This window comes from Mastomys coucha, unplaced genomic scaffold, assembly GCF_008632895.1.
Source record: "Mastomys coucha isolate ucsf_1 unplaced genomic scaffold, UCSF_Mcou_1 pScaffold6, whole genome shotgun sequence".
NCBI classification, from domain to species: Eukaryota; Metazoa; Chordata; class Mammalia; order Rodentia; family Muridae; genus Mastomys; species Mastomys coucha.
Genome location: NW_022196912.1, coordinates 2,936,755 through 2,960,417, shown reverse-complemented (window position 1 = coordinate 2,960,417; position 23,663 = coordinate 2,936,755). Strand labels below are relative to the sequence as shown.

General features: G+C 34.7%; 1 protein-coding gene across 34 annotated transcripts in view; it reads right to left on the bottom strand.

Annotated features, from left to right (window-relative positions):
- The window catches only part of Nrxn1 (neurexin 1), a 1,104,407-nt gene that overhangs the window by 134,540 nt on the left and 946,204 nt on the right, over positions 1-23,663 (bottom strand). For 22 of the 34 annotated variants that reach the window (XM_031356553.1, XM_031356556.1, XM_031356560.1 and 19 more), the window contains 2 exons: positions 9,251-9,340; positions 7,565-7,884 (listed from right to left, as the gene is read on the bottom strand). In XM_031356553.1, coding sequence (XP_031212413.1) covers positions 7,565-7,884; positions 9,251-9,340 — 410 coding nt within the window. The remainder of the gene's footprint in view (positions 1-7,564; positions 7,885-9,250; positions 9,341-23,663) is intronic. The other 12 variants (XM_031356572.1, XM_031356574.1, XM_031356592.1 and 9 more) reach the window with 1 other exon arrangement.

Genomic DNA, 23,663 nt, shown 5'->3' with positions numbered 1-23,663 from the left:
AAATCCGCCTGTCTCTGCCTCCCAAGTGCTGGGATTAAAGGCGTGCGCCACCACCGCCCGGCTGATTTCATTGTTTTTAATGTGTTAATATTAGGTAAAAAGGAAGTAAAATTAATTAAATAGTATTTAGGTTTAAAAGTTGATATTGTTCAAGGTGACTATAGTGAGTATTTCATATTTATTCTAAGAAAAATTATTTGATTATAAATGTTGAATAAGAGAATTGCTAGTAGATTCATTGACTTAGTCATTTAAATCAGGGTCTCATGAATGAAGATCAAGGAGTACAAGATGCCATGATTTAGTAACTCAAGAAATGGAATGATGATTTTCAGAAACTTATCCATAAGGAGTGCAGAGAAAGAGATCTCAATGAATCTAGAGGAGAGAGTCAAGAAGAGCTGTGAAGAAAAGTGATTGGCAGCGGAATGACTTATGGATGTCACTGCAGCAGGATCTCAACAGAAAATAGAAATGAACCATTCAGGGCACAAATAGAAGCAGGTATAGATGTGTCAAAGATCTGCCTTTTATATGTGTATATGGGTTAGTGAGGGAAGTGATGTAATTACATTTGCAGTTTCAAAACAATAATTTGATATGTGGGTGAAAATTCACAATGGCTATGATTAAAAATTAAGGAAGGCAAGCCTGGGTGCTTGTTTATTAGAATAGGTACACATGTCCAATATTTACTTTAAATTGCATCAACATTTAATTGGTTGTCATGCTTCATGAATTGTGCTTGCTTATCTGAAATGAATATTTTAAAAAGTAGTGATGTTCAGTGATGGAGTTTTTGCCTGGTATGTTGTGCTTTATGCCCAGCACTTTTCTCTAAAATAGATAGGTAATAGATAGATGATAGACAGATAGACAAACAGACGATATGGACAGACTAATAAACCAATGGTTAGATAAAATTGAGTTCTAAGCAGAAACCACATATGAAGGCAAAGGACAAATTTCTTTTAAGAGAGAAGACACCGTGCACTGATCTATGGACTTTCAATGTGTTTCCATTTCCCCCTGGCGAGGAGGAAAAGTGTAATACCACACTTGTCAAACTCTTGTCTCATCCTCCGACACCTATATACCCTAGGATTGGGTTATGCCTCTGATTTAATCAGGTTACCTATAAGATGGAGGACACGGTATGTGAGCAGATGGAGCACATTTTGGTGTTTTTTTGCTCCTTCCCTAGGCTTCTAGATCCCTAGCTGAGCAATTAGGTGTCACTGGCAAAATCCACAGAGCGTGTGAAAGTTCTGGATCTCAGGATATGCCTAAACACTAACATGCAAGCATTCCTTGATAACAGATACTTTTATCAACAATCATCTAAACTCATTTTACTTAAAATGAAATTTCATTTTTGGTTCCTTCATCCATAAGCACTCACCCAGGACTCTCTAAGTATTTTCTCATTTAACATCCGACATCCCACAAGGAGTATTCATTTTATTTTGTTGCTATTTTACTATATACCTTCCTCCACTACAATATATGATTTATACAAGAAAGTCTAGTTTTGTGCTAGTATTTCCAACGACTATTATATTATCTGTCCTGTAGTAACTGCTGTGCAAATGTTTTATGTTGACTTAATCAGCTGATGAATGAATGCATGTTTTGTATAGGTTCAGCTTTGTCAGAAGACATCTCAAGACTAGGTGTTCGAATGCCAAGAAAACATCTTTTCACCCATTCAAATACCCAGACCTCAAATGATATGCACTATGCATAGTAGTCTTTAAAATAAAGCTTCAAAATGTATACCTTTGCTATTTTGGCTTGTCAGGAAGGAAAGAGAAAAACAACTTCTGAAAAATTCCTGCTTACCCACATTAAAATTACAAAGATTCATACTCTTCTCACTAGGCACCATTAGTTTCAGAGAATATGCCTTTGTATATTTTAAAAATCTCTGTCCAATTGATTTTCTTCTAGAATGCATTAAAGCTTGCTGTAAAATTATACATTAATTTCAGAGAATTCAGCAGAACGACTGGGTTAGGAAACATAAAGTAAATTATTAATGTCACCAATAGTCTAAAAATGTAAAGTGGCTATCAGGAACATATATAATTATAAGTAATACTGTTGTATTTTTTACTTATGAAGCCAGAGTAAAGGTTAATTAATATTTTTTATAAAAATAAAATTTTATTCTTGGGAGTTACTAAATGTATTTTATTAACTTCAAATATATTTCATGGAAAAATGCATATACTCTGCTTATATTTCTCAAACAATAGTTTTCATTTTTTATGAGTAGCTCCAAAGCTTCCAGGAAGCAATAGCATTATCAAAGATATTAAACCTTTTTTCTTACTTGAACACAAATTGGTTTTTTTTTCATAAGAACTTGAATGAGTGTCAAGTATCAGTGACAGATGTGATATACAACCTATCCCTAAGGTTTGTAACCTTAATAGTACCTTTCCTTGAATAGGTGTGTGACTTCACCTGGAGAAGCTCACCCTAGAACCTGAGAGTACCCCACTAAATACTCTGTCTACATTGAGTGAGGAAGCCCCCAAGACATTCTTTCTATACTGAATGAGAGTGTCCCCAGACACTGTCTACACTGAGTGATTCTGGTTCTATCTATAATGTTTTTTTCCAATTGTTTGTAATACATTCATCCAGTAAAAGCAAAGAACCACACCAAAATTCATAATCTCTTGCAGCATTGCCTTTTCTACTTTGTCAAGATTGTTTTGAAATAAAATGATGAAAACATGTTGATTCTAAAGACAAAGTCAAGATGCTACAACCAGGTTCAGCTATATATATGCTGAATGAAATACAATATTTAACATTTTGTGGAAGTATTATTCTCTTTCAAGGTTGTTTTATGTTTGTTAAAAAAGAGTACAGTTCAATACAGTTTATATACTGAAATAAATGTTTCTGAGACTCAAAAGAAGAGACTGTCATTAATTACATCAAAGTAACAGGTATACTTAGGAACTCTTAGAGGCAAGTGGGATGTGTGGCTGTCTTATAAAAAGAAAAGGGGTAAAAATATCTGCTTTGTTAAATAACTAGGAAAAGAACTAAACAGGCACATGGAGACAAGAGTCTATTAAAATTAAAATCTGAGAAGAGCTCCAAAGAGTCCTAGTGACTCACTTCTTACAGAGAAGCAACAATGTCAACATGCAGAAGAGCTAATTAGTCTACCATATCACAGGACACTGTGGACTCAGGACACTGCTTGTGTTGAGAGTAAAACCCAGTTTCTGATTTGATATGCTATTCCTACTATACTATATTTTCTGTAAGGAAAAATTACAAAGGTTTACAATTATCTAGTCTGAATGTAGTATGCAGAATAATATTGAAGGAAAGAACAGAGAATATCAATGATACGCTACAAGTAATATTCTGGAGCTGGGGAAAAATCATGATATTGATCTTAAAACAAAGGGCACATTAGTACTAAGTTAATAAATTTAATTTAAAAAACAACAGAAAAATGTTAAGATGATTTAGTGTTTTCCTTTCAGTGGTTTACATAAAGTTCGACAGAAGATGCAGAAGTAATTCAGAACGGCATACAGCACTTAGCAGATAAAACTTGGAAAGGAGTGTCCAACACCAAATAGCCCTTCACATCCTAAGAATGAATTGTGCTGATATTTTTCATTGTGAGAATAGCCTTAAAGGAAGTAAGTCTTAGAGGCCCATTGATTTAATTATACTAGCAAAGCAGGATATATAAATGTTATGCAGCCCATGTAAAACATTGTCTTATTATTGTTTTAATAAAGCCATTTCATCTCAGTAGTCATCTTAGTGTTTGTATTACTCTAAATCATGAAAGTTAAGACACCAGTATAAAATCTAATTATCACTCAGAAGAAAGTATTCTTCTTGTTTTCATCTCTTAAAGCATATTCACTTTTAAGTGGAAATGTAGATGGAGTTTTGCAGACAGTATTCTGAACATTCCAGTATTCACTGACTATGAAACCTGAAATACATTTCTTACAGTCTTTGCCCTGCAGTATAGCTGAACTCACGTCAATTCATCTATTTGAAATGAATCCAGTTTAATTCTGGTGGCTCAAAAATCTGTTTCCACCAGAAACTCTTAGATACATTGTCATTGTCACATAAGTGGCTCAGTGCTATCACTGAGGAAACTATAGTTGGATTGAAAATAAAAATACACTGTGGATTTAGAAGAATAAAATGACCCTTTTGGTACCCAATTTAGTGAGAGACTTGATAGAAGCAGGCAGATACAGTCACTATGGACAAAGTTTAATGACAGATGGCTCACCTAACCTTTTAAAAGTAGGTAAAGTTTTCAGACGTGGGATTCAGAATACTCATTAATGTTATCACAGCCAGATAGGCCTGACCCACTATTAAAGGGGCTGCTTGTCCCCTCCTTCCTCTCTTGCTTTGCTCTTCCCTTCTTGCTCCTGTTCTGTCCCCTTGCCCTTTTTCCCTTCTCTCCCCATTCCCTTCTCCTATCTCTCTCCAAATGCTCATGGCCTGCCTCTACTCCTTGACTCCCCTACCTTTCTACTCTCTCTCTCTGCCTCCACTACCTCTTACCTCCCCTCTCCATACCCTGAATAGACTCTATTTTATACTATTCTAGACATGTGGCTGGTCCCTCAGGGGGACAGGATGCTTTGGCATGGGCCTGCTGAGACACCCCCTTCCTCCATACCTGACTATACCTCCATAGAACATAAGCGCCTCCCCTCTTTATCTTTTATAAACACCTCAATTAAATTTTTATACATATGTGATTTTAATCAAGGAAATATTGTATATCTATTCATTCATCCATATCTCTGTTATATATCTATCCACCCACCTCTCTATCTCTAATCTATACTAAACTGCCATTTATATCTTATCTCTAATTATCTATCCATGAATACATCTAGAGATGTATCAGTTATGCCTTTGTATTTAAAGGGCAATTAAAAATTACATTTTGAGATAAAAATTTGAAACAAATTATCCTATTATTAAATATAATTTATAATATTTCAAAATATTTTTACTTTCTTTATAGTATATGTTTAATTGTCACCTTAAATGTTATACTATATGTGTACGACTATAAAAGTGACTTTAAAAGTATTTTAAAAATTATTTCAAAATTTAGCACATTGTTGTTCCAACTGAATATCATTAAAAACTTAATGTTTGTTACAGGTAAATTCAAATTATTACATTGTTATTGATCTGTGAAAGTTGTAAAGATTTAAAACATCCACTTTTACATGAACACATTAACCTTCAATTTAAATCAATGTCTCCTGAAATTAGCCAAATAATCATTAATTGATTGGATTCTTTATTTCTATAAATCACTGCCCCTGAACTGGGAATAGCTATGAAAAACTCTTTTCATTGGTAATTGACAAGTATGTACTATTTTCTCTTTGTACTAATATTCTAAAATGCTCCTGAGTATATTTATATTTCATTTTTAAAATAGTTATTTGCACATATATTTTTTGTTATATACAAGAAGATATTAATAAATTACATTATAATAATGATTGCCATTTTCTTTTTTAAACACATGCAAGTTTTTCTAGAAATTTTGGCTACTTATTTAATTAACAATGATACAGGCTTAAGAAAAACGCTGAACTCCCTCAAATTGTCTTTAGAGAAACATTTCTAACTTTGAATAATATACTTAAATACTCTTTTTGGAGCAACTTTATATAAAGGGAATAGTTGAAAAATTATTTTACATTTAAATTTTCCTGTTTCAGATTCATGTTGGCAAGTTGATCTTCATCAGCACGAAGTTCCCAATGATATATAAATACAGTCCATCCAACAGTATGAGAAAGCATGAATCTGTGTATGGTCTCAAGTCTTAATCAAAGTAGCTAAGTGCTATATCATCAATTATAGCAGAAATCTAACTACTGAACAGACAATCAACAAAATAATGCTCTTCCTAATAAATATTCCTACAAAATTAATGTCATGAGGGTAAAGACTTATGCTTATGTACTTATGCTGAGCAAACAATCTGTCCATGTAGGCAGTTATAAATAATCAGTAAATGTTTACTAGGGTGTGTCCTATGAGACAACCTACTTTACCTTGCGGCCAAATGCAGATGAAAAAGAAAACCCAAATGAGATAAAAAAAAATGTGTGAATACTGTTATAAAATAAACAAAATAGCATTCTACCACATTTATAAATTTATATTTCAATTTTTGATCAGTTTTCTTCTCCACCAGATTAAGTGCCTATCTTTTCTCTTTCTTATTCATTTACTATCATTCCATCTTATTCAAAATAAAAATCAGAACATATTTTTTTTATTTTCCTTTGAAACACATCTTACTGAAATGATAGAGTGCTGACACAAACAGAAGTTGCTTCCTAGAGTTTTCCTTCCAAATCTGATAATCTGTTTCAAACAAACGATCCAAAGGCATCTTTTAAAATGTTTGCTGTCATTTGTTTACCCACTTGAAATACAGTTTTCTAGGTAAGCAAGGGTTATCTATTGATAAATCTTCACGTGGTGCCAACTGAAGATTTTTCATTACTGAAAGCAAATGAAACCACTAATCTTGAATCATGAAAAATAAAAAATTCTGAAAGAATTAACAAGTGATGATATGCAGAGCTTTCACATACCAACAAGGACCTCATATCATTTAATAGTATCTCAACAGCATCAACAGCATTTAATTAGTCTTCATCATATTTTTTCTGATGTAATGCCAATGGCTAATCGGCTAGTGCATCATCTATGCAATCAATAAGTATTTTACCACTAAATTTATAAACCTCTAAACTATACTGCTGTCACTTAATATTCTACTTTTCAAATTTTTCAGACATAAAAATTAATAATAAAATCATTAAAGTGAATTCTATATAAGTGTGATTAATTATATATCATAAAAATACATTCACTCAAGACAATTTAAATAGTATACTTTACATCCTATCAAACAATCCAATAAACATGTTTCTCATAAATAGGAAATAGACCTATCTTTCACCATAAAATCCACACACTTAAACTCTTATTTTGATGAATTGTTATGCTAAAATAGGCAAAACCTTTCAAATATGCCAGTATTTTCCTTGTTTGCTAACCTTAAAAACTAATGTTTTTGCATAATTAACAGATCTTTCTCCACCAGTAGTGTTAAGCCAAGGTGATCAAATCAAGTTTGCCTCTAACCAACACAGAGCCTCTTCCTTCCTTTCTTTCTTCCTCCCTCCTTCCCTCTTTCCCTCCCTCCATCTTTCTTTCTTTCTTTCTTTCTTTCTTTCTTTCTTTCTTTCTTTCTTTCTTTCTTTCTTTTTTCTTTTCTTTCTTTCTTTCTTCCTTTCTTTCTTTTTTGTTTTTTTGTCTGTAGACTTTTCATCAACAACATAGCCATATATCATATTCATACAAGATGTGACACATACAATTTCCAAGAAAGATGAGCACACAAGATCAGAGACAAAATTCTGCTTAGAAAAGACACTTATGCAGAAAAGGCCACTTTTGTGATCACAAATCCAAAAGGAAAGGATAGCATGCATATGCTCACCTGGCTGACGGGTTCCTTCGTGGGGGGCTTGCCTCGTCTAGCTGTGCTGGTAGCCAGGGTTGTGGTGGTCTCCATGATTGAGGTGGACATCTCAGACTGCATGGCAGTGGCTGTTGACTCGGTTGTCATAGAGGAAGGCACTTCACCGACCAGCCTCACATTCCCCACTATGGCGATGTTGGCATCGTTCTCGGCTGCCATATTCAGAACTTTCAAGCCATTGTAGTAAAGCCCAGAGAGCTGGCCCTGGAAGGGCTGACCCTGCTCTTTCCCGCCAATTATTATGGTTGCTTGGCTATTGAAGATTGTGAGCTGACGCCCTGTAAAAATAATATTACATACATGCAAAAATGTTGATTGTGAACTCTCCATTCTACAAAGGATGATAAAACAGATTTTTTCATGGGGTGGATAATGAAAGCAATAAACTATAAGATTGGCATTTAACTCATAATTCATTGCTTAGAAATGAGGTGTCCATGAAATGCATAATTACTGGCAATACTTATAAATTGTCAACATATTATAAATGTAGTGTTTTTGCTAAAAGACCAATCAAACATATATACTACAAATCAGTTTTTAGTGGATCCCATTTTTCTTTGCCTTAAGAACTTATTATTGGTCTCTCAAATTTAAATTGCTAAATTTAAAAAGTATGACATTTCTAACATTTCAAATATTTGTTATCCTAAAATAACCTCTGAAATAAACTAAAATGTAGTAACTAATGCCTAATTTTAAATTTTATTGCAAAAATCTCATAATTCACATAATGCCCATACAACTCTACATGCTATTCTTTAGAAATATTTATATTTTGGAAGGCAATAATCCACTGTTACTTCAATTATTCTATTTTCCGGCAATCACACTGAAAGGAAATGAATGGTTTATACTGAGTTTGTCAGAGACAAAAAAAAACCAAAATGTTTCAAGAATATTTTTCTGATTGGCTTTCAGCAAGTCTATCAAAACAGAATAGAATAAAATGAAAAAAAAATAGCTTCAAATGTAAAAAGCGGCTTCAGGAATGAAACACATACCAATGGAGAAATCATGGCACATTTCCTTCAAACAATCCTAGCAACAGTACCATTATCATCAGATGGAGACTCCAGGATGAGCAGAGTTATCTCTGCTCATAAAGCATGCACACAACTTTAAGTTCAGTTTTAATTAGGGTTTGTTCCCCAATGTTCTCAGAAGCTTGCAAACGTTAAAGGGACTTCATTTTGATTGGCAATCCATATTGCCCACTATTTAAGATTCCTAGAGTTTAAACAAAGATTTTTTTTCAGGACCATGATAAAGATACCCGAACTACATATATTTTAGTTAATAATTTAGAGGCTGGGCCATGGATATAATCTATAAACGATTTATCATTTTTGGTTAATGCTTGCTCTGAGTACCTTCATAGATTGAGTTAGTGGATTATATTTAACAGTCCCTTTAACCTTAAGTTAACTGGGTAAGATTATTAAACCGTTGGTACTTCTAAAAATGTATAGAAATTATTATACAAGGTATGCAAATATTGCTATCTACATTTTACTTTTTTAAACTTGTTTTTAATTTAGTTTTACGGAAAATTTATTTTTTATGTTTATTAGTGTTACAATGAAGTACTACTTGGTTATGTTCAAATTATTTTTTATTTGAAGTTTTAATCAATGTTTTTACCTTTGTCGAGTAGCCATTCATCAACTACTCGACCAAGTCGATATGGAATTCGCTGTCTAGCAATCGCCAGGCGCTCGTTATCATTGTTTCCTTTAAAGTTTAAAGAGACATTTCATTGGTTAAAATCTGTAAGGTCAAAGGTTAAAAGTTAATACTTAAAGCTTGAGCTATACAGTTGCCACATGATTTTTTGAAATTTGGAATTTTAAAAAGTTCTACCTAGAGCATTTCATGTTTCAGACTTGTCATTCATTCATTTATTTTATTTTAGCAAACAAAATTATTCCTATGTTAATTGAAAATTAGAAATCTGCATTTGAGCTAGGTTATTATACTTAAGTTATAGACAGACCCGAACAACCAATTTAAACAGCATATAATAGCTTTACAAAAAAAAAAAAAAATGACCCTTGACCTCAGGGTTTGGTCTTTTTGATGTTTCTTATTAACTAGTTAAACATGTTCAGCTACAACAGGTTTAAGTTTTCAAAATACATTCCACCTCTTATTCCAGATTAGTAATTTATGAATACCAAACTTAACACCATCCTTGACGCACTGAAGCAGCTCAAATAAGCCTAGCACACTTTATTCCCTATTAAGACAACATATTTGCTTACTCCTTTCATTTAAGAAAACCACAAAGTCCAAACAGTTCTTGTGTATTCCACCAAAGTCGGTTTGTCAATCACTTATACATCATAAGAGAGTACATCTGAGTTAGGAAAGGCTTTGACAAAAGTGACTTTATATGAGTGTCCTTCAGTTTCATTTAAAGCTTAGCACACTGAAACAAACACATAGCATTTGAAAAATTGTATTTAAGTCTTTTGTCCTCAAATCCCTACTTACTATTAGGTTATTTTCTTTTAAAGGGTGCAAGAGCTGAATGTACAAGTGAAGCTGTAAACAATGGTTCTTAGCCACATATCTGAACTAAACGCAAGTCTTGCTTCTCTGAATAGAAAACAATGTCTGCTACAAACTCTGTTCATATTGACCTTGAATTAAGCTTGCAAGTAGTTGAGTGTTTTCTTGATCTAGAAAATAATTAAAAGTCTAGGCTACTGTCAGTGCTCAGTACTATGCATTGAAAGATGAGGGTTTTTTTAATTTCATGAAAGTTATGTAGACCTTGGATATGAGACACTTAGTCAATAGCTTGTTAACTGTTAAAGAAACCTTAAATTATTGTATTAATTTATATAGAAAGCCTTAAGTATTTTGCTACAGAAGAAAATAGATATACCCTTCCCTCAGATTTATAATTATTTATAAGGGGCTTTCATATTTTATGCTAATGTTGTGATACTTACCATAATAAACCTACCCTAACGTAGCTCACATGCTCTTGGAGAAGGAGGAAAAGGTCTATCATTAGAACATCAAAGTATCATGCAAAGGTCTATGTCACCAAAAATATTTCACAAATTAATATACAACTTCAAATGTAAACAAGGTTCAACTAAATAAACATTTTATGAAAACACTGGGTTGTATTATTCTGGATACTGTAGTTATGTAAATGTAAAGTTATATTTCATGATGTAGAAATATATTCTTGATATACTGATAATCTTTTAAAAATTATATAACAGAACAAAAATTCAAACTTTATTTTATTAAATGCTCACAACTTGTTTTCTTTTTTGTGCCTTCATATATGCATATTTTAGAAATATGCAAAAAATTACTATTTCCTGTTCTAGGGCAATGTGATTGTTGATGTGAATTTGTATGATTGTGGCTTTACCTGCCCAAATAGAAAAGGTAACTACAAAATAGTTGTTTAAAACATATATTTTTTCTGTAGATTTATTATCCTTTATTCATTTCAGTCTTCAGTGCATCACTTGCCTCACAACTTGATGATTCTATGGTTCTTTATGGTAGAGATTACCCTTTGTCCTAGATAATCCATATGTTCTCAGACATTATCCAAAGCCACCTAGTTACTAGGACTGTTCTTATCATCCTCCTGCATCTCTCTGTAATAAATCCAACTGACTCACTACTTAAGTACACCATGAGCAAAACTTAACGTTTGCCTTAAGGACAAAATCTTCACCCTTTAGTGATAGATCTGTGTACTGTCAGGTCTGTTACTATTCCATTGCTTCGTCTCTTGCTCCATCTCATGGTCATCTCTCATTTGCCCTCCTTTTGAACTGTACAAGGTTTCCTTCAATTAATTCTCCTAAAGCTCTTCTTTCTTCTTTCTGTTTTTGTTTTGTTTTGTTTTGTTTTGTGGTCTATACAATTCCTAGGTATAAGCTAAATCTAATCAAACTACTTATTGCCTGTTAATGCAGCAGTGTTTGCTGTTCAAGAATCATAAAGCAGGGATGGTGGTATAGCTAAGTGGTAGAGTCCCTATCAACATGTACCAGATCCCACATTCCTGCATAACACCCATATGCATACACACTCTCACACACATACACACATGACTCATAAAGTAGATGTTAGTGCTAACACATTCTATACATGGACTAGGACCTATCAGTTCATTCTTATTTAATTGACATTGAAATAAGAATAGAACAGAAGAGCTCTGAAATAAAATATTTTATGCTTTATCCGATATCTAGCCTCTTGTGTGTCCTAGGGTTGTGCAAAAATACATGTTGACTGAGAAGTAATACCAGTTGAGATTTTTTTTATTTAATTGCATGAAGAACTAATGATTAATTTGGTCAGAGAGACTCTTTAATGTCAATCTAATTATCTGATTAAGTATACAATAGGAGAAAGGAGAAAGTCTGTATATATATATATATATATGTGTGTGTGTGTGTGTGCATGTAGATGTATATATGTACCTGTATCTATCCTGTACATGCATCTTCATATTTTCTGAGACTTTCTTTTCTAAAATTAATTTTAAAGATTATATCTTATAAATGAAACAGCATATGGACTCTCCAAGAGCTACTTACTTCCAAAGTTTATCAATAAATATATTTTGGTCTATAATGAACACTGAAGACTTTTCATGAGTGAAAAAAAAGAAAGCACTGTTGGTCTCTAGAACATTAGGCAGAAAACTATGGATTGCATGGTGACAGTGGTCAGGAACTTGGGTTATTTTCTGGACTTATAAGCCCTCGTTGACTAAAGAACACATCCTGCCAGAATCTAAAGATGTCCCGTCCTCATCCAACAATAGAATACAATGAATCACTAAACCTACACCTGGAATTTATCTGTTCTGAAAAATAAACTTTTAATATATGAATTAAAGAATGTAGATGATCATTAAGAGACCAGAGAATAATATATTGAATAGATTTTATTAGTTGTTCTATTGACATAAACAGATTCCTTTTACCAATGCTGACAATGATCATAGATCAAAAGAACTTTTTATTCGACAGTTTGAAAAACTGAGAGTCAAACAGATTATGTGATATGTGTGGCACCATGCGTAATTAGTTGTAAGAGTTCAAAGCAACTACATGGCACAGTTATGAATAGGGGCAAGGTTTTTCACCAGCCTGAGTCATGGAAGCTTGGATTCTTTCCAAAGCACTTTTCCATATAATAAAGGATGTCATGGCCTGGCGTCTAAAGGGTTTTACCATAAAATCTGGAGTAAGATTATCCTCTTGGGTACATGAGATTTGCAATCTGCCACAAATCTTTGTGGATGCATAGAAAAGCTATTATAACCATTTCCACTTTATGCATTAGTGTGTAGAAACATACATTGCATAATAATCAAGACATTTACAGCTGAGAACCCCACAAGGAGCAGAATTTAAATGTCTTCCTTTTAGAATGAAGCCCTGTCATGCATAACCACTTGGGACATCAAATGTTCCCAACATTCCTTATCTTCATACCTAACCTGGAAAACAAGCAACAGCTATAACTATCTATTTAATTTACTGTTTTTTTTTTTTTTATAGAAACCTAGTTCATAGACAAGTAAGAAGTAGAGAGGACCTAAGCTCTGAGTCAAAAGACCTTGTACTGCACTGGCTGATGAGAGGAGGGACAGAACTTTAAAACACATTCGAACTCCCTGTACTTGGAGTTCACATTTTTCCTTTCTTCTTCATTCTGTTCTTTTATCTATTCTTTTTCTTCTATCAGTTCCTTAAATTCATTTGTTATGTTGCTTAATAAGCCAAAGTGTACTATCTTTCCTAGATAAAGCAAAGTATGTTCTACCTCATTTTAGATTACCTCATTTCTCCAAATGACCACATTCTTCCCTCTTCAGGTTCTATAAATAAACCTGGGTATTTCATTTCTTTGTTTCTTTTTTGTTTTGGATAGCTGGATATATGTGAGCTCAGCCATCTGGTTCTACAAAGTTAATCCATGAGCACTGGCCTAACTCTGGATGTTCTGAATCATGACTGCATCACAGAGATCTCACTGTAGGAACACATATACTTTGGGAACATAATGGATAAAATCAACTGGTCTAACTCAGCATTCTGGACAAGACATGGTGTGGCATAAGCATATAACTACGAACTATGCAAACTTCAGAAATTCAGGGAGAGTGATGGAATAGAAAAGAGAAGATGTGCTGAGAAGATATGCTGCATAAAAAGTGTTTTCACACTATCACATCCTATGTTTCAGTGACTAACCAGGTAGACATGTGCTAATAATAAAGAAGGTTTAGAACTGATAACTTCCTTTATGTTTACAACTTCAATTTATCAAAAATTTTTAAATAAATACACTTCCAATAATATGTGATATCTATAGTAATTAATGATATGACTGATTAAATATTTATGTCATTAGACATAAATAAGTAGAGTATACAATTGTAAACACTAAGTAAAATGTGATGCAAATTGCAAGATTTTAAAGGTAATATATAGAAAGAAAAATATTTGCTAGAATATTGTCTAAAATGTCAATGGTTTATAAATGTCACATTTATAAATATTTTGTCTTCGCTCACACTGCTTCCTTACAAAAACACACAGACATCTTCTGTAAATTATATACAGTGTTTTAATGCACTGCTACATCCCGAGGTCTGTGTCAGTCTGCTCACTGAGAGCACAGAGTAGACACTAACAAGCAGACAATGCTCTGTTCATAACTAGTGCTCCAAATGTCATTCCAGCTTCATCTGTGAGACAGCGAATCAGGGCCCTTCTGCAGCCTCTTAAATGTTATTTTTTTGTGAGATGGCTCTTCTGTGGGCACAGAAGACCACAGGGTTCAATGGTGCTTTAGAGAAGAAATTATAAATCGTGAATGCTTAACTGGCATTAGAAATTTTCCCTTCATGTTGCTCTTTCCTATAGATCAATGAGATATCAAGTTTTACTTTATATGCAAATTTGTAGAATAACTTGTTCCTACTAGCTATGAACAAAGCATTTTTTTTTCAGATATTGTCCCATCAGATTAATTACAAATAAAACCATCCTTGTGCATTTTCTCACTGCCTGTATGAAATAATATCTCCCCTTATCTTTCATATGATATTTGTTTCCCAATGCAAACAGACAGGATATCATATCGAAAACTACCAGCAGTAAATGAAAGCAGTAGAGAAAAGCAGATAACCAAATACAAAGCCTACCCTGATACACTAAAGGTCATACATTGTTGTAGTGCATGCTAAAAAGGTACTTTGTGCTAGATATGTAGCATTTAAGATATAAAAATGATTTAACAGCTACAACAATAGAAAGGTCACCATGAGTCATATTACTGATTGCAGCAAAGGAAATATAAGGCAGCCTGTATTACCTTATGAATGAATTTATTATTTTATAGATATGAGATGCTTGAACACTTTCTATACCACAATGTCATAACATCTAAACTTATCCACCCCAATAAGAACTAATAGAAATACATTCTCTAAGACATCTTTTCCCAGTTCTGATTTCTAAATAAGCAGAGGGTGCAACATGGATGGAATTTCCACCTCTCCCACAACAATTTTCTCCAGCTTTTCATTTGTTTGCTTTTTTTTTTTTGAGGAAAAAGCAGAGAATGCCTTTGCATATGTTGTGATATAACTGAGTGTGACACTGAGTCTTCTCAGTTCTCCAGTGGGGAAAAATGGACCTTATCAGTAGAAAGTTCTAATATCATTTTCAATGGACTTGAATCTATTTTTTCCTTGTAATTGGTATGTAGATTGTATTTCAGTTGGAAAGATGATGCTTGTCAGCTATGCATAAATAATTTAATGTAAAATATCTTGAATTAATAAAGAGGAGACAATTATAATGTTGCCAGCTCCCTTTAATTTTATAAAGGGCAAAAATATCCCAAATTAAGTATTTTTAAATTTTCTAAATGAGCACTGTAGTCAAGAAAATAATTTCTCACCAACTGACAACATTCATGACACCATAGCCCTATTGATACCATTGTGGAATTCAAAACTTGGCTATAACTAAAAACACTCTAATTGAATGTAAGGTTCACCCACCAAAAGGGAAGTCGCACCTAGAAACCTCGCTAAATACCTAAGGGGAATTACTCATGAGTCTTTAAGGAGAAAGCTACTACCACTTTATTTTATAAAATTGGTATAATCCTTGACTACATTCTAATAATTTATCCTTATCCTCACAGATATGTGTAATTCATATGCCTCATCAAAGGCCCCTCTCCTTGCAACAGAAAAAGACCATTACAGAAAACAATAATGGAGCCAAATATGGAGAACATGAAAACTTGTGTTTTCTTGTTCTAGCTGACACAGAAATCATTGGAGAGGAAGGGGAGAAAATATGTAAGAGTCTGCAGTGTTATGAAATATATGACCTCCATCAGCTCACACATTTGATTCCTTTGTCTCTAGCTGGTGGACTTGTTTGAGAAGGACTAGGCAGTGTGGCCTTGTTGGAGGTGTATGTCACTGAAGGTGGGCTTTGTCAAAACCCCTGCCATTTCATCTCTCTGACTCTGTCTCTCTGAGTATTTGTCTGTCTTATGCTTATGGATCAAGGTGTCAGCTCTCAGCTACTTCCCCAGTGTCAGGATCGCCTGCCTGCTGCCATGTTTTCACCATGATGCTAATAGACTCACTGTCTGAAACTGTGATCTCCACATCAAATGCTCTCTTTTATAAGTTGCCTTGGTCATGGGATTTTATCACAGCTATCTAAAAGTAACCAAGGAAGAGACTGAGGATCAGGAAGTTTGGTGTGAGAGTGTGTTTTCCAGAAAAGTCAGAGAAGCTCCCCCTAGGAGTCTTACCAGCATGGCTGCCTAAACAAGATCTGAACAAGGGTCTGAAAAGGAAACAATCTCCTGAAGCCTCAATCTTAGAGAAAAAACTACACACACATGAAGAACACGGGAAACAAAGTAATAGTCTCCCCAGATTGGTTATCCAATACCAAGTAGGGAGTCCTGAAACCATGTACATATAAGTAACATTATATGGACTAAGCAGATTAGATTAATATAATTAGGAATATATTTTCACCAAACAAAAAAATTGCCTTTACATTTCCAAAATTACTTCTTGAAAGTTAAGCATGAATCTTGGTCAGAATTGATGTGGAGAAAGAGGCATTGATACATGAGAGCTGGGCTTTGAACCGTGCCTCTTTATGTCTTTGAGCTTCAGTTTTCTCACAGGTAAAGTAGATATTTGTAAGGGTATAGATGTAAACATGTGTGTATCTTCAAGGAGCACTTAGCATGCAGCTGCTATGTGTGATGGTATCATTGCCTGGCATGGTTCGTCTTATGTGCCATGTCAAGGAATGTATAGTTTATGAAAAGTGTTTATTTTTTTTTTACTACTAGATCTCAGAAGTGGATTTGAGTTAGGCTTTATTAAGGGTAAAAGCAAGTTGATATACCTCTCATATGATATATAAAGACACGGGTGATGAATTTATTACTACTCATGTCTATAAGCCCTCAGTGCTCCATCAAATCAACAGCATTCCCTTCAAGCAATGATACCTCCATTGCTGATGTTTATGAATAGCTAAACCCTGCAGACAGACTATATGGACAATGGAAAATAGGTCATTGATTAGTGGCGGTCACATAAAAGGAACAAGCCTGGAACACATGAGTCCCAAGAGAAAACAGGATGGTGAGAAGCATGGTGCATTCAGCCTGGAAGAATGTTGGCAAAAGCTGCTTCCTGGATAAGTTGGAGTTTCAATGAGGTATGAAAAGGGCATTCTAATCTGTCTACTGATGTTTCAGACAAATCTTCAAATAGCATATTTAAGTCTTAGCTCACATCCTATAAGGCTGTGGCAGAGAAAGACCGAAATTGTAAAGAAACCAGACATTGTGTGTCCTGAAGAGAGGCAGTCCATTATGTCTCAAACAAGGGCAGTGAACAGGATTTTCTCACAAGTAGCCTCTAAAGCTCCATATTGATCACCTTATTAAAACATGAATCTTAGCTTCTGTGATTAATCTTAGCATCATTAAAATAGAATTCCAAACTCATTTACTTGATATCTCCGTTTCCTCTCTTCAAAGCTATCTTATAGTATGTTGACATTTTTTATGAAGAGTTCCAGCTGTCATCTGTGGGGACCTTTATAACTAAGCCATTATATTTTCCTAATCTGTTTGATGTTTCAAGCTTGTCTTTTGTTCTTATTACACACACACACACACACACACACACACACACACACACACACACGCACACACACACACCAGTGATTACCAGACACCCACTGAAACTGCCATGGGTCTGTCAGTCATTCCAAGAGGAGAAAGGAAGAATGGATTAGAATGTAGAATCAGTTTTACAAAAGGTGCTTAAGAGGCTGGGGGATGGGCACTGCAATTTTACAGAAAGTTTTTTTTTTCTTTTCCTTAGATGTCTTTAGCACAGAAAACACTGAGAAGAGTAGCAGAGCTCATGAAGGGATCAAGAATGCAAAGTTAGTGGTTACTGCTTGTGGACTATTGTCCACAATTTGTCAAAATTGCACATTTCTTGGATTTCTCAAACACCTGTGATGGTAGAAATTGCTTTGGGAGAGCTATTTCTGGCAGAGACCATTCTCACCAGAGTATCCATCCAATCATGTCTGGCAAGGGTACACTTAAAAACATGAAAGTGGATTGTTTTGTTTTCCATACCAAGTGATTTAAAGATCCAAATAGCCCCCAATGCAATAAGAACAGAAGAAAGTAGTTGTCTGAATTTCCCTTCAACACCATCCCTTAAATTGTAGCTAATTGTGATTTCTAGGGGAGCTCTGCAGCAAAAGTAAGTGGGAAAAAGAGCAAATTTACAATTATGTCCTAACAGGTATGTGCCTATGAGTGAAGACAACTGAAGCTGGTAAACACACATACACACACACAGACACACACACACTCACACTCTGACATATATTCACACACACACACATATATGCACACACGCTCACATACATATGCATACACTCTCCACATACAAAACACACTCACAAAAGCACACATACATACCACACACACATACATACACACTAACTCACAAAGTCTCACATAAACATGCAGACATGCATACAAACACATATTCACACAAAATCACTCACATGAATTCACACACACATACATGTGTGTGCATCCATATGCACACAACACTCATACACATGCACATATATATATATATATATATATATATATATATATACTTACAAACATAAACACACATACCTACACACAAACACTGTTTGTCTCTCACATGTATGTTGCAGCATTTCCTCTGTCCAATCATATTAGGGCAGTGACAGGCCTGTGACTGGACAGGAATAAAGAGGTGCAGCCAGAAGTTGAGGAGGGAAAAGCAGGAAGGTAGGGGAGAATCATCATCATGGAGGCCAGGGAAGAGGATGATTCAGACCCTGTGTGGTTATAACAGCCACAGGTAGCTAGAGTTTTTATAAAGTTAGGATAATTGGGTTAAAACATTGTCTTTATCATTTGGCTCTAAAAAATTTTGCAATGGGATCTTGTAAATTGTAATATTATTATATAAACCTGATTAGATAGTTAAGCCTTAAGAGTCATGCTTTACCTGGTACTAGATGCTAGATACTGATTGTGGGGTGTGTAAAACATTGTATGTAAGTTAGATGGTCTTGCTAGCTGGGAGAAAACAGCAGAGCCTGGGACACAGTGATGTGGCCGAACAGCATTGTCAGGGCATGAGAGCTTGCAGGGAGGATTATTTTTAATATTTCCCGCAACAGATGGCTACCCAATGTGCTGGCTGGGCACAAATCTACTAGTAATTTAAGATTATTACCCTGAGAGTTAAAGTGTTATTTTTTACTTTTTTGTTTGTTTTGTTGGGTGAATAGCTTGAGTGGCACCAAAAGTAAGACGTGACTCAAGGGCACCAAGTTATAACAAAGAACAGCTCTGAGGCCCCCTGCTGTGGGGAATTACTCTGTCGAGAGAGAGAAAAGGAATGGAGTTACTTACCTCTGAGAACAGAGGATTTGGACTATGAATTTGAAATTGATATTATTTACTATTGAAGTAGACTGATGTTCAGATTTTGTCCAAGTCACATGGTAAGTTTCACCCATGATTAGAAACTGGATAGTCAAGTAGTCACTGACTCCAAGTAGAGAGAACAGTGATAACTGACTGCTTTTATCAGGTATTAATTTAAAAAGTCTGTGGCTCAAGCCAGAGGAAGCTCATATTCTTTCTAACGTGATCTACATGGGAATTTTGGGTGTCTTTCCCTACTTGGCTAGATAGAATTGTCCTAATTAAGGCTTATATGATATTTTAGTTTATTTCATTTGTTTTAGATTGTTTTAATTTTCAAAATAGACATGATGTTGAGTTTTATAGTTATATTATTCCTCTGGGAGAGAGGTCAAAATGAAGGTTTTTCTGGTTACTGGCACAAGGATATGCTGATTTGGGGAAAAGGGTTTTTTGTGTGTGTGTGTTTTTGGAAAAGGTGATTAAGGTATTGACACCTTCCAGAGTTATATGAATTAGAGATGACGAAAGGAGACCTCCAGAGGACTAGATTCCAGGGAATCAAACAAAAAATATATCTTGATGATACTAAAATTTTGTTTTGAGATTTATATATCACAGAATATCCAGCCTTGGTGAATTTCCTCATCAAACATGCTGAACTGGCCGCGTGAACTCCCAATGTCCTGGACTTCAGCTGGATCGAGTCAAGACACAGACATCAGAGACTAATAAATCCAGTTTTCCCTAACCTCCCCCCCTTCATAATATCTCAACATCCATGTTCAGCTTGAAGAAGTTATGAAGAGTTGTCGACCCAGTTCCCTGGGCTTTGGGGCTGGAGAGGGTTATTAATAGGTTGTCTTTATAGGGAATGTAGAAATGGTCATATTTGAAACAGGGAGGAAATAGCCAAAATTGATTGTATAGCCATAATCTCATTTGATAGAAAACTTTATAATTGTTACTAAGTTAAAGTCATAAGTTTTGATTTCGTACGGAATTTATTTTGATACCAAATCAAGGTTATTTTATCATCAGTATAAATTTTTTCTATTGATACTAAATAATTAAAAGTACAGGGCTTAGAACCAGTCCTTCTTTTGCTGTTATTATAAACAGATCTGAGATGTGTAGGCCTGTGAGTTTAGGGCCATATAACAAATTCATAGCTCTGAGCTTATTGTTAGGGTGATTTCAAGGTTTTAACTAAAAATAGCTGAGAGTAGATAACAGTCGAGATTAATTTAAATAGATAGTAGGTTTTCAAAAACATCAGAAATCTACAGAATGTGATGTTTAATGTTATTCATTCACTTGTTGAGACTAGTCTGCTCCTGACAGCTTTCCCTGTCTTAGATTCAAAGAAGAAATTGAGCATCATTGGAGTTGCTCCAGTTCTGGCGAGACAGCCACTAGGCAAAAAATGCCTCTTCGTGTACAGACAATACTGTCCAAAAAAGGACACACAGGCCTAGGGCAGCTTAAATCTGCTGAGACAGCATCCTTAATATTCCTGTTTCTCTTGTCTGTCAGACATTCATGTGCCAGAAGGCTGAAGACCGATGACCCAACATTTTGAAGTAAGGACTGTCCAGGTGGTCAGCAGTCTCTATCAATTGGCTAAAATTTTGGAAGCTGTGTTAGGCTTCCTATATATTCTCAATTATTCAGTCATTCTTATATTTCTGGTGGAATTGAAAGACGACATAGTCCCCTAGCCAGCCCAGACTTTTTACTTTTAAGGGTTTTCAGATGGCATCCAATCTAGGCCAAGAGATAGCCAGGTACAAAGTTTTTGTCTTTCAAGTTAGGGCAAAAATAGTGTTCAATTTTATTGGCAAAAATGTTGGACTGGGTGTTAGATGTATCTTATACCAGACAATTTACAATATATGTAATAGTTATGTTCAATTTATATTTTGAGACAAAGGTTTTTATTTTATTTTATTATTATTAAACAGAAAGGGTGAAATGGTGCAGCATTTTCTCTGTCCAATTACATTAGGGCAGTGACAGGCCTGTGATTGGACAAGAATAGAGAGGTGGAGCTAGAAGTTGAGGAGGGAAAAGAGCAGGAGCAGGAAGGTAGCGGAGAATCATCAATCATGGAGGCCGGGGAAGAGGTCGATTCAGACCCAGTGTGGTTATAACAGCCACAGGTAGCTAAGTTTTTACAAAGTTAAGATAATTGTGTTAGAACATCGCCTTTATCATTTGGTTCTAAAAATTTTGTATTGGCTTCTTGTAAATTGGGATCTTATTATAGATAATTAAGCCTTAAGAGTCATACTTTACCGGGTACTAGTCACTAGGTACTGATTGTGGGGGTGTGTAAAACGTTGTATGTAAGCGAGATGTTCTTGCTTGATGGGAGAAAATAGCAAGAGCCCGCCAACACATAGTGTTGTGGCCGGCAGTACTGTCACTAGAACGTGGTCTGGAGGGAAAGAGAGTTCGCAGGGTAGATTCATTTTTAATATTTTCTGCAACACATGTGTGTGCATGCTTTTTTCTCTTTTATAAATCAACACATCAGTTGTTAAGCTGTATTAAGTTCACACATAGGAATGAAGTTTTAAGATATTGTAAATCTTTAGTGAACTCTGCTTCTATGTGGAATAGAGACTGTTATCAGGAATTTCTTTGGTGAGGCCTTTAGCTTCAAGCACATCAGAATGTGATGCTGTTTGGATATCAGCAGCTAAGTGCATTTGTTCCTCTTACAGACAACTCAAGTTTGGTCTCCACACCCACTTGTTAGACCACAATTGTCTGTTCTACTTCAAAGACATCTGATGCCCTCTTTTGACTTCTTAGGGCACTGAACACACAAATTGCACACACACATGCAGGCAAAATACTCATACATGTAAAGTAAAAATATAATATTAAAAAATATTCTGGACATACTAATCTCTTAAATCAAACAAATAAGTAAAAGGCTATTAAACTACATCTTTCATTTGAGGGCCCAAATCTAATGACTAATCTTATAAGAGAATATTTGGACATACAAAGACACCTTAAAAATATTCATGCACAGAAGAAAGACCAGCTTTGAACTGAAGAAACAAGCATCAAAATAAAGCAGCCTTGACCATAGCTTAACCTTGGGGACTCTGCCTATAAGACAGTTAAAGAGTAAACACTGCTGTTAAAGCCACACGGTCTTGCACTTTGTTATGGTATATTTAGTAAATAATTCAGAAATTATTCTAATTTATTTCAAGACCATATTGTAAGCTTACTTATGGATTTTAGATATTAAGACATGATAGCACTTTGTGGTTGAATGTAAAAACCATTTTAAAATGAATACTTTTTGAGATCTTCAGTTTAGAAAACATGAGAAAACTGTGAAGATGTTACAGTCTTGCATGTTTACATGAAAAAGCAAAGGACTGTGTTAATGACAATGTCAAATTAACTTCAGATAAAAAGTACATTGTGTTGCCTTCTGGTTTATGACAAACTATGGGAGTTGCCACCAAAGTTGTAGTAGCTGACATTCTTACAAAAGAAAGTCTATAATCTGTAGGTTTTTGCATTACTTATAAAATAACCATCAAAGGGATTTCTGGATGAAATTTGTGGGTATGGGCATGTGTAGTTTCCTTGTGTACAGAGAAGAGCTTCTTCAATAGGAATGATTTTGCATCACTTCGTGGTATTTCGCGGACGAGCTCTCAGTTTCTTTTGCAGACGCCTCTAGTCTCGCTAACAGATGAATGTGGTTCCACTGAATGTTTGCTTTGCTGTATGCTTCCTGATTTATGTACCACATATTGGTGCAGAGCAATCAGCACAAAACTGTGCAAAACAAGTTTTTACAGGAGCTGATGATTAAATGAGCTGAGATTCTCTTATAGAAACATGCTTATGTTTTTTCAATTTCATAAATGCTGTGATATCAGAAGATACATAACTCAAGGACAAAAACCATATGATCATCTCACTAGATGCTGAGAAAGCATTTGACAAAGTCCAACAT